Raw genomic sequence first — 13,719 nt, 5'->3', positions numbered from 1 at the left:
AGTAATAAAATATAATAATTTATTACTGAAACTGTGTAGTATAACTTTCCATACAGAAAGTAAGAATAAATATAGTATATTTTATAATTTATAATACTAAGTTATCAATTACAATTGATATAAAATAGTAAATACTGTATACTTCAAATACTTTAATTTGATTAAATAAATAAGGGAAATTTTTAACTATTGTACCATTAATAAATAATAATAGGTATCTACACACTATATAATATTTATGTAGTATTTAAATTACCTAATCATATAAATGGCATTTTATTTAAAATTGTAAACGACACTAATTGAATAATTAATATTAAAAGTTACACTCATATTATTACACGAATGCGATAATTATTTTTACAAAAAACTCTACTGGTTCATACACTATTATTGTAATATCGTTTTACTTATCATGAAATTATAAACTAATTAATAATTTATTCATTCATTGTATTTTGAAAGGAACACATTTATTTTTTAAGAATTTGGTGTCGATATAATTATAATGTCAATGATGAAGTACCAGCAAATTGTTTTTTATATTGTAAATATTAAGATACTTATATTATTAAATCGTACTACTCATATGATTTAATTTATATCGATTACAGTGTATTTTTACTTAAACATTATACAAATTTGTATGGACAAATTAAAATAATAATATTCAATATCTATCTTACATATTAAGTGTCAATGTCGATTAAATTATGTCTTTCGACTACAAATTAGTATAATATAATATAACATGATTTATATTTTAGAAGGAAAGATAATATTTATTTCATATTATTGTAAATCGAATAAATATACTTCTAATTGTAAAAAATTAAGTAACAGAAAAAATAGTTATTATTATAAAAACAATATACAAGAAACAAGTTTTGTTTTATACATTAATAATAATCTAAAATAAAATAACACATTTTTTCTAATATAAAACAAAACAACGCTATAATATTAGGAATATTTTAACTATCGAATTAATTGCTCTTGTAAAACGATTTTCACTATATTATAATTTATTGTATTGAATAAAGAACTAATCATCAATAGGTATCTATTATGTGGCGTGATATGACTATATGGTAATCTAATATTTTAAGTATTATTTTTTCTGGATCGGTTAAATTTATCAGACTGCATATAACAATACTATAAAATAATATGTTCGTGACTACATTCTATCCTTTGAAGATGTGCATTTTTCAAATATTTGGCCACTGCTATCTGGTAAATTATCATTACCAAAACATCAAAAATCTATTAAGTATTAAAATACGAGATAATTAACAATGCAATCGAATATAATTTAAAATAAAAAATAAAAACTTAAGATCACAAACGAAAATATTACATAGGAAAAAACGACGGAAAATCCCTAGGTATTCGGTATATTGAGCCACTATTTAACTGCAATCGTATAATTTTAAAAATTACCATCTTAATGCATTTAAAATATAACTTAATGTTTTTTTGTACATGATTCGTCTTTATTGTTGTCCACTTTGATTACACAGCCATTGCTCAAAGCCAATTTCTGCTGTAATTCTTCACTTTCGCCCAGTTTAGAGTTTTTCATTACTTCCAACATAGCCTGTAGTCTTAATACATAGTCTGAATATGCCGGTCCACACTTTAAAAACTCTTCTATAAGGTTCTCTATGGTAGTTCTTAAGACTCGAATTTCCTGCAAGTATATTATTTACAAAATTAGGACTATTAAAAGTATTTTGAATAAATTTAAATAATTTTCACTTTATGTATTGCTTACATGTAGACATAAAGTGCATACATAATTTTTTTAATTTATACATATTAATCATCTAATAATATTTAGTCAAATAAGATTCTTTGAAATAAATTAAAGTATTAAGAAGACGATACACCATTATGTTATTATTTCCGTCTTACTTTAACATAAAACTTAAAAAATGTGCGTTTAGTAGAAGTGATTTGATTTAATGTCAGAGTGAATTTAGCTAACATCCAACTCAATGGTAAAATAATTATTAGTTATCTGTTATCAGTTTCAGTGATACGTTATTTTTAAGCAAATTATGAGTAAGTAAAAACTAAACAACTGTTTAAAAATATCTACTGGAAAATATCATTATGTAAGTAAGTTATTCTAATAATATAATACCGATAGTATGGGTATATTCGAACATTGTTTTTTTTATTTTATTTTTCTTTTATTGGAATGATAGAAAATATCTCTAGTAAGACATGATAGCTCTACATTTTATAAAAAAATGATGGGACCTAATTATTATTATTTGTATTAGTTCCAAAATTAAAAAATGTATTTATATCATAAATTCGATTTGCTATTGCAGACGCTAACGTATTCTACCAGTCATGTTGAAATATATCATCAACAGTACAGACTACTATTTTATCTTCTGAAAAGGGTAGTTTAATAAAATTAGCTGATCTACGATATAATATATGCACGATATTTGTACGTATTATATTATACTCACGGTACTATCGTAATAAAATAATAATAATTCATAAATGTCGAAAAAAGTATGAATAAAACTTTAAAAATAACTATTTTAAATTATATGGTTTAAAGTTTATACTATAAAAAGTTTATTGTATTATTAAATGTATATACAGTTTTTACTGTACCTGGAGTTCTGTGATTTCTTTGTTGTCACTTATACTTTCATACGATGGATCAGAATGTTTTTGTTTACTATTGAACTTCAGCTTTTGTGTAGTTATTTTATGAGAAGACGTTTCTTCCACCTTGTGTTCACCTTTGTATATTATCAAAGCCTGTAGATATACAAGTAAAACATATAAGCTAAATAACATAAACTTAAAAACTTGATAAAAGTTGCAAGATTTCCTGAAATATTTGAATTGACAAATTAATTTAAGCTGTTTTATTCAAAAATGATTACCTATGCAAATTTACGCTTAATATAATAAAATAAATAATAAAAATATAAAACCATAATTTATTATGTATATACATTATACATAATAGTAAAAGTTTCAAATAGTAAGTACCATGTAAAGTCAAAATAAAATGCTTAATAGACAATTTTAATTTATTTTATAAATTGATTAATACAATATTTTTGTTAGTTTTTAATTGTTACTTATTTGCAATTTATTTCGTTAAGAAAAGGACTACTGGCTGAAATTTAATGTGTATATATATAATATATTACTTGCTACTACATAATAGTAATATAATCAATAAAAAAAAAGGTTAGGAAAAATAGTGTTTGACATTTTGTATTAACGTTTACTTTATAAAACAATAATATATTTGAAACAAAATAGATAGACGTGATTGAACTAAAACCGACTGAAGTTCTAGCAAAAAAGCTATTATTATTGTATAATGGTTTTAAACTTGTATTTTTGAGCAGGAATAAAATTCCATGGTAAAAATAGTTAATTAAAATGTAGTTATATGCAATATGCATTCGTTCAGATTAACACGACGATGCAAAAATAATTGGTCTTTGGGGGAATAATATCCTTTAGTATTCTCGTAGGTAATTAGGCCTGTAGTCATAAACCAATAATTTTTAACAAAAAAAAAAGTTTAAATAACAAGTAATATATCTGCTATTTGTATGTAAAAGGTATCATTATCAGGATGTCTAACAAAAAAATAAAAGACAATAAACCAAATTAGTTTATTATTATCTTTACAACGTAGAAATTTACTACTGTAGAATTTGCAGTAAATTGTAATTTATGACGTTCCAATCGAAATTAGGTATTACTACTACTACATTTAAATTAGGTTTAAATAAAAATACATAGATTTCATTGTACAGTTATAGATAGGCAATACATTTACAAAATGCGTATACAAACTTGAAGATAATATTTTAAATTACATACATTGTTTATTATTGAACATAATATTCTCATTTGACACTTTTAAGATATAAAATAGTGACTTTCTTTATAGTTAGCTATTTGTTTAGGTTTTTTGTATTTATTTATTTTTATGTTTTGTAATTAATAAACAGTTATGTATTATTTTGTATCAATTGATTCCTTAGGTGTGGTATTAACATCTTAGAAAAAACACTCAACTATTATATTTATTTTATTTAGTTTTTGCGGGCCTTCTTTAAAAATTGTTTTCAAAATAAGATGACTTAGTATTAGTTTTTAATTGACATTACAATAAAATAATAACATCTACCGTGGTAAAAATAATAAAAAAACACTACTGTATGTTAATTTATAGTAAATATTAATACTATATGGTAATGTAGGTATAGAATTTACAATTAACAAATTTAAGTATTTTGATAATAATAAAGTGCATTGAATAATATATTTAGTTTCTAAATAAACCCCGTCAGTTTAGTATCATGTTCATTAAATATTTTTACTTAAATCTTTGTTTTGTTAATGGTTTTTTATATTTATATTCATTAAACTAAAAAGACTCCGTCATTCGTATTGAAAATAATTTATGTTTATTTTATTTTTTTTAGATGTCAACAATGTCAATTTGTATCCTTTTCCATGTATTTTTTTTTCTTTTTAAAAACAAAGTATCTTCAACTTAAATCCATTTTTTTTTTAAGTAAAATTTACGTCCTTATTTTTTTCTTAAAAATTAATACGATGGCAAATACTGAAAAATTGATGTTTATTAGATGGTATTGAAACTTTAACGCAGTCAATGGTTTTGATGTTTATTATCTATTATTTTTCAGCGATAAACAAACGATGATAACTGAAATATCAAAATATACAAGATATCAAAATATGTATTTAATTTATTTAGGATATGTTAAAAAAAAAAAAATTAAAGAAAATCGAATCAATATAATATCAACAATTAATAAAAATTTACATGTATTTAATTTTCTACAGTAAAAATATAACTTAAAATTAAATAGATTAGGTCACTCTAAATCATTTATTTTAAATGCGGTACACTAATGCTTTTACTTTTATGTCGTATCCCCCCCCCCCACCTAAATTATACAGTAGAATTAAAATTATTGAATGTTTTCTTCATATTCTCAAAGTATAACAGATATTAAAAAAATACAAAAAATAATTGCATTAAACATCAATCAAACTATGATAAAAAAAAAACATAATATTTGGTAAAAAAAAAAATAAATAAAAAAAATGATAATGTTACATTATGGTTTTTGTGAAAAAATTAGTAGATAATATAATTGTAAAGTCTTAAATTTTCAAAATTATTTTTTCATTCGGAAGTATAGCATAAATTATTACATTTACTGATATTATAATTGTTCTTGTTTTTTTCTTATGTGACAAAATAATTTGAAGGATAGATTTAATATAAAAGAAATTATAATTACGTTATTATACAACTAATCTAATCATAGTTGTTATTTTAACAGTTTGACATTATTTAAAATGAATTTCTTACTATTTAGTTGGAAATATATTAAATTTCATAAATTGAATACCTGATCGACTACCTATAAAAATCAATCGTTTTATTTTTATTTTTATTTTTTGTAACATAACTATAACTTAACTTGTAATTATTTAAGAGTGATGTGCAGAATTGCGTGCAACATGTATGTAAAACAAATATTTCATATTAAATAAAAATCACTCTCCCTTTCACATTAACTAAAATGTAAAAAGTTATTATTATAATACTTTGTAAGAACTAATAACTAATAAGTTATTAGTTCATTGGCTGTACTATTCTTTTTTTCTATAAACTACTTTAACTAAGTATATATGTACTATGTTTTTTTATTTACCTTACTGCCAAATAATAGTCCCAGTAATACGGTTGCCGTAAGTTGAGCGTGACAAAAAAATATGACGTATTGTAAATCTGGATTAGCTGGGTATTTTAAAAATATCCTGAAAATTGATTAAAATATATATTTTATTGAGTATATTACGACATATACATGATGAAGCCATAAGACCATATATCCATAAATAAGTCATATTTAAGTTAAAAGAAAAAATAATTTTTAGTATTAAACCATAATACAGATTAATTTGAAATGTATAAGATAAGATATAAAATACATATTGAAGTAAATATTAAAATATATATACATAAATATATATATATATATAATATAGGATAGTGTTTTTTAACTATAAAACATATAGTAGGTACTTATCTTATACCTACTTATAGCTAAGAGAAATCATATATTTAAGAAAAATAGAAATTATACAATCTTTTAAAACATATAAACATAAATACCTAATTTATTTTAATATTTAATATTAGGTTAAGATTGTTGACGATTCAAATTTACAAATATATTATGCATATTAATGCATATAATGCATTTAATTCTATATTATTGATAGGTGCTAAAATAAAAACTATGCTATACTATAATACTATTTTACTCAATCATATTTTTAATTTTAGATTCTAAGTGGAGAGATGAATGTATTGATCTTACAATTACGTGTATATTTTTGTATGTGTATGTGTCATCACTTTTTGGGAAAATAAAAATGCTTCAATATTAAACTTTTTGTACCTATAGTTCTTGGTAGAAAATTGGATTTAATTGATATTCTTTTTAGAGGGAGAGGTAAAAGTAAAAAATTCCAATCCTTATCTTATTAATTGATAAAAGCAACTAATAAATTAAGAAAAATGGAAATGTTTCTGTCAAATAAATTTTTGAGAAAATTGATTTCTTTATTTTATAAAAATTAAGCAAAAAACTTAATAGTTTCACAAAATGCTTTTATAATAATTTACTATTCATGTTAAAGTTGTTAAAATATTTTGAATCTTTTTGAATTAAGTATGTTATTTTTCTTTTCAGTTTTTTTTCTACAAATATTATAAAATATTATTCACTGGGTCAACATTTATGACATTTATATATACTATTAATGTTTTACTGTTTTACGGTAAAATGGTATTGACTGAAAAATGGAAAAATGAATAAAATTAAATCAATCTACCGTAATACTAAAAGTAATAAAAATTACTTTAACAGAAATATCAAAAAATTCATCATAAAATACATTTAGTGATATAGACTAACAGACTATCTATGTTCATATTTTTTTTCACATTTATACATCATAAAATTCAAATTTAACACATTCATTACAATAACCCACTCAACACTTACCATACAGTAGAGTAGAACTCATTTTTTTATTTTAAATACAAATATAATAGTCATTTAAGAATGTTAAATTCTTTAGAATTTATAAATAATATTATCATAGATTTCTAAATTTCACACATTTCTAGAATTTTTGTCTAGTCCATTATAATTCAATTATATTACTAAAATATTAAATAATTAAAAATAAAAATAAAAATATGATTCAATTAAAAATGTATTTTCCTTTTGAAATAAACATTTATCAATACATTTTAAACGTAGGTACCTAGATATTTTGTTTTGTGCATAAAAAGTTAAATGTTTAATAATAAAAAAACTGAGTACGAAATTAATGAATAGAGTATGAGGTCAGTAAATAAATTTCATGTATAATATATTTTTATAAAACATTACTATAATAATTTGTATTTTGTATATCCTAACGGCCAAACATAACAACAATGTAATATTAAGTAGTCAAATACTGGAATAGCAAAATTAAGTTCAGTTATATTATAGTTTTTGACTATAGTATACTATAATAGGTATTTAGCATGTCATTTTGGAAGTTGAAGTTGAAATTAAAATATTTTATTGTGTGCATTATATTACTTATAGAAGATTGAAATATAAATAATGTCAATTTAAATAATAAATATAATGTTTACAGTAAAAAGTTTACGCGGTCATGTATATTTATAGAAACTAATCTAAATTCCACAGGAATGATACAATAAATGTAATTAAATTATTTCTGTGTATCATTAAAATATACTATATTATATTATGTTGTAGGTAGTAAGGATTGTATGTCGCATATATACCTACCTATGTATTATTCATGTATTTTCTAATAATTTCAGATTGAGTGTACATTGTTTACGGAATAAATCGTAATGAAATATTAAGTCAATAAAGTTATAAAAATTACTAAATTAATACTATATTATTTATATATTAAATTAATAAATAAATTAATAATAAAAATAATATTATAAAATAATAATTTACTGACGTTAATAAATTAATTTGAAAAAACAGTATACACAAAACTAAGACAGACGAAAGCACTATGCTGCAGATGTATGTAAGGAATGATAAATCGAAAAATAATTCTACGTGTAGTTCAGCTTTCTAGAAAATCTAGTTTTGCCTAAGAACGTCATTGTTGATACTATTTTTTTTTTTTTTTTTTTAGTTATTTTCAAAAACTATTGTGAAGCTATTTCACTTAACAATATATGCAAATAAACAAATAACATTTATTTTTCCTGTACAAAATGTTTTACATTTTTTAGTACAAAAAAGTTTTTAACCAAAAATAGTACCTTTTAATATTTTTTTAATTAATTAGAAAAAAAATTATACTACCTGAAATGTTCATAATAAAATTAAAATTATAAAAAATGTATTATTAATTGATTAAATCAAAAAAAAAAAACCACACACACGCATACATTAATATACTCTATATAATACTACAATTGATTTTTATAAAATGTTTTTGATGAATGCATAATGACAATTTTGTTTTTTTCTGAAAAAAATGGTAACAATAATTTGTCAAATTAGATCGGTATTCAATTATAGTAAACTATACAATACTGCTCAATGCAATGTAGTTGATAGAAATTCAAGAATTAAAAGATGGTATATACATGTAAATAGTTTTTTTTATATAATATATAATGATTAATAACTTTTGATAATTATATATATATTTTTTTTGTTTTAATTCAAATTCCATCAATCATAATGTTAACCTATTGTTAATGTCCATAAATATAATTAAAAATAATTTAACAAACGTTATTTTTAATGAAATTAAAAATGTAAGAATATTGAAGTATAGTTGTGAATTAACATAATTTAAAATACAATTCTCAATTAAAAATGAATAGTAACATTAAGTATATTATATAGTTTATATTTAATAAAATAAACATATTATTAAAATACGATATTTTAACAGTACCTAGATTATTCGTGGTACATTTTTTTAAGTACTTAAAGTATTTATCATTCATTCGCATAAACTTTAATAACATTTTAGTTCTTAAAATAAATATACAATTGGATAGAAAAAAAATCTAATATTTTTTATTAGGTATAGTATTATACTGTAATATATTTAAATAGCCAATACCTACTACGCATATTTCTATTTAGTAGCTCATTATTTATTCAAAATAGTATTAAGAATAAATAAATTATTTGTTTAATTTTTAATTTTGTTGTGCCTACCTAATTTATTTATTTATTATTATTATCAATTAATACGCTCATTCAAACAATTTTAAGTCTAATTTCTCAATACACATTATAAAAATATTAAAGTAATAAATTAATATGTGACAAATTATATAATACTTACATGGAAACATTGAGAAATACGGACATGATAAACTCATTATATATGGCTATAGAAATAAACCGACTTTCATTGAAAGCAGACGGCGTTTTCCGAACCATTACACACAACCGAATACCCCAAATTAAGAATAAAACTTCCACTAAAAAAAAAAAAAAATAAAATTTAAAACTTTTATACATATTTGAATTTTAAAATTTCAATACTGATAGTTTAATAAATATATTATAATAAATAATAATTAACAGTTTATTATGAACATACAAATTATTGTTATTTTATTTTGATTTAGATTTTTCTCTCATTCGGTAATTTATTATTATAGACGTTATGCATTATGTATTATATAATAAAATAATTTATTTGAGACACATTGTTGGGTTTGATGTTAAAATGTATTATTTCATTTGTGCGCTTCAGTAGTGATGTAATAGAGTCATTAAATATAATGAATACTTACAAATAGAAAACGAGTGATCCCACCAATCTGTGGGACAAATATCTGTCTTAAGATTGTCTGCTGTGCGACCGACAATCGTGTGTGGTGGAGACACCATCGTCCTGATGAACAGTATCACTGTGACAAATGCGATCATTAGAAGCAGAAGTTTAATTAGCTGCTTGTCAGTGATGCGAACGGTCTTTGCTGAGTTCACTTTGAACACTTGAGATACTCTGTGAATGGAATAAGAAAACTATTGCTGTTTTATAATGATGTAAATTAATACATTAAACATTTGAAAACACTCCTAAATTATCTTTTTGCATCTACTCCAAAAATATTCATATTAAACCACTATACCATTATAGAAATTAGTCTCATTAGAAGTGTAGTGCGTATGTGTTATAAATTATATTACAAATTAAGCTTCAAAGAAAATATCATTATTTTTCCGGATGAAATATTATGTCAATTATCTTGTCAATGTTTAACAAAAGTTTAAAACCAACAATTGAACTTTACCATTTTTATGGTTTATGAAATCGACTCAGCGCATTCCATGACTCAAAGCTGACAAGAATACATATTTTTTATCTCAGCATTAAGCTATAGATATCGAAAAAATAAAAAAGTTGGTGCACTGATTCAATTGTATTATAAACTGTTAATATAAATATATGGATAGTAAAAGGTCGTTATAATATAAGACTAAAACGTATTAATTCTTAGTCAAGATGTTATTTTTAAAATATGTACCTAAATAAAACATCGATTGCATATTATAGTTCAATTTTAAAATGGTTTTGTTAAAACCTCAAAAAAATTGTAGTTTAATTACAGATGAAATTTAATAGCTGTAAAAAAAATCTTGCTGAATAAAAATGTGAAAAATCAACAAAAATTATATGTATTTAACAAAACAATATTTAATTTTAGAATTCAGATGTATTATGACTATTTAATTTATAATTCAATTTAATTGTGTTTCGTGTTTCTTCAATAATAATATTATGTTGAGATAAAATATTTATTTTAGTATTGTGATAAATAATGTATAGGTAAATACGTTTAGCTTGTAAATATATTATTTACAAGAGTTCTCTGACAGTTTCTGTACATATCATTATTAAAATGAGAGAATTCGTGGTAATAATTTTAACAAAGCCCAGTTTATATGATTAATTTAAGTTCAAAGCGTGTTTAATATTATATCAAAATTATATGATAAAAATAACAATCAGAATGTTATGATCATTATGACTAAGATGATAACTTGTCTGATTAATGAATATGCTTAAAACGTATTTTTTAATAATTTGGATCGTATAAATACAGTATACAGTACATTCACACACGTCTATCTGGACGAGGAAAAATCATATTTTATCAAGTTAGGGACCCAATAAACGGATATAGCAGATTAAAGTTGAAGATAAATGTAAACGGCTATTTATTAGTCAAGTGGAAAACAGAACCTTAAGCGAGGAATTATTTCCGAAACTGCGGGGGACCTACTATTAAAAGGAAGTAAGCGAATAAATTCACCTCCAAGTTTTCAACATGAGTGCGCCATAAGTGAGAGAAAATCCAATTTCTCTAAGCCAAAATCTTGCAGTACACGTTACTAAATTTGGTGTTGGGTACATGACGATGATCTGCAAAAAATAATAATAATAATAATAAAAACAGAATTATTTATTTTATCATATTCTTAGCACTATTCATAAAAAAATAGTTTAATGCCATTTTTAAAATTGGCCAAAGTCGACTAGTAAGTTGAAACAATGTTTTGAACATTTATGAATTTGTCATTAATTTTTACTTTGTTTATTATTATTGATAAGTATTTAAACTTTAGTAGGTCAGTGCAATAATATCTACTTAATAGTTTATTTCTAAATTAATTTTAATTTTAATCGTAGTATAATAGATTTTGATCCACGATTTAAAAAATGGTATGTAAAATAATCAATTTATTATTAGTACTTTTATTTCTATTTGCAAAATAAATTTAATTAAATACAAAAATAAAGAAGTTCTCAACAACTTTTTAACATAACATGAGTATTCCCTTGTAAACTAGAATAATTAGGATATGCAATTTTATGTCAGTAGATTATGATCGCTTGAAAGTTTTGGATGAATTCTATTATAAATATACTTAGGTTCTTTGACAGAAATATGTTGATATGTAGGTCGTTATGAAAGTACAATTATGAACATTACAATTTAAAAGCAGAGCATTATCAATTGAATAAAACTAGTTGTGAGATATTTTCAAAATGAAATAGTTTAAAATGTTTGAACTCTATTGAATAAATTGGATTTTTTAGCTGCACCCCATAGTTATAGACCATTAGCCCAAATATGTTTGAGGAGAGTTTTGTAAATTTTTATTTTTTTTTTTATAGTTTGTGAAATTATGTCTGCAATATTGATAAGTTTTTTTTAATCAAAGCGCTGTATACATGCCGGATTCTCGGTGTCATCATAGCTTACCGTTGTGTACATAAAAAAAGCTCCCAAGATTATTATCTGTAACAACACTGGACTAGCGGCTTTTACAATCTGAAACATAAAATATGAAATTCATTCAAATTCAATTTCTGAACAATATATTTATTATGTATACTATGCTATAAAAATATATATATATATATATAATATGTATTGTATAGATACGAAAAATAAACACGAGATCGTAGTTTGATATTATATTACAAATTACGTGTATTCTTTATAATATATTTTCAATATAAATTATATATACCTACTTATTTGATTGAAAAGATTTTTTTTTTATAAATATATTTAGTGTTATCAATTTTTATGAAGTTTCAATGAATTTAAATAATGAGAAGATTGAAATATGTCAGCCAGTACCTACTTTCAAAAATAATAATGGAATTATTAGGAAATAACATTTTTTTTTAATATTATATTTTATATGATTCGTAAGAATTCACTAATAATTAGTTGATTTAAAAAATAACATCAATGCATTATAGTATAAGTATATTGTGGATTTAAAAAAATATTTTTTTCTAATTAAGTAATAGATTTATAAGTTCCAACCAGAAATTCATATTTTATAATACTAAATATTGAAATAACTAACATTTTTAAATCCTTAATAATTTGTATACTACTTAAGAAATTATGGGTGATGATACCAATTTTGTTTTTTTTTTCAAATGAGAACCTCATTTTTTTAATATAAATCATTTATTTAATTATTATTTTTTTTTTAATGTATGTTTATATTTATATATCTAAATCAAAATTTAACCTAGTGTAGTTTTTCAATTATTAAAATGTTCATATTAAGCATGATAAACCTTTAAAATAATATTTAAGAATGTAAATATTATATGTAATATTGGAGCTAGTATTTAAATTAAAAGCTATAAATACATAATGTATGTAAATACTTGAGAATAACAAAAACATAATAACATAATAAATAAATATTTTTAAATACTTATTTTTTTTTTAATTATTTTCTTTCAAACATGTATAGTACTTTTTCTTGAATATGTTATATATTTACACTTATTTACTTACTATATAAATATACTTTACTAGGTACATAATGTACAGTATTATATTTATCCATAAATTCGTCTCAACATATAACAAGAAAACATGGTTGAGCACTTTATGAGCATTTCCAGTCACTCATTTTAAACAGAAGGGTACACAATATTATATGTACTATAGTATTATATATATATATTTATACATACAGAAGAATATTTATATAAATTGCACAAATTGATTTTTGTTTTTGGTAAATAACTTAAAATTCTATT

At 21.9% G+C, this 13,719-nt stretch overlaps 1 protein-coding gene across 1 annotated transcript in view; it reads right to left on the bottom strand.

The window, feature by feature from the left end:
• Positions 1-204: 204 nt before the first annotated feature.
• Positions 205-13,719, bottom strand: part of LOC114126333 (probable G-protein coupled receptor CG31760) — a 133,445-nt gene continuing 119,930 nt past the window's right edge. Inside the window, exons 8-14 of the mRNA XM_050199889.1 lie at positions 12,407-12,475; positions 11,453-11,562; positions 9,926-10,140; positions 9,469-9,607; positions 5,754-5,859; positions 2,641-2,790; positions 205-1,693 (exon numbers count right to left, since the gene is read on the bottom strand). Of these exons, the coding sequence (XP_050055846.1) occupies positions 1,469-1,693; positions 2,641-2,790; positions 5,754-5,859; positions 9,469-9,607; positions 9,926-10,140; positions 11,453-11,562; positions 12,407-12,475 (1,014 nt within the window). The 3' untranslated portion in view covers positions 205-1,468. The remainder of the gene's footprint in view (positions 1,694-2,640; positions 2,791-5,753; positions 5,860-9,468; positions 9,608-9,925; positions 10,141-11,452; positions 11,563-12,406; positions 12,476-13,719) is intronic.

Source organism: Aphis gossypii, chromosome 2 (genome assembly GCF_020184175.1).
Source record: "Aphis gossypii isolate Hap1 chromosome 2, ASM2018417v2, whole genome shotgun sequence".
Classification (NCBI taxonomy): Eukaryota; Metazoa; Arthropoda; class Insecta; order Hemiptera; family Aphididae; genus Aphis; species Aphis gossypii.
This window is presented reverse-complemented; position numbering and strand designations above follow the sequence as displayed.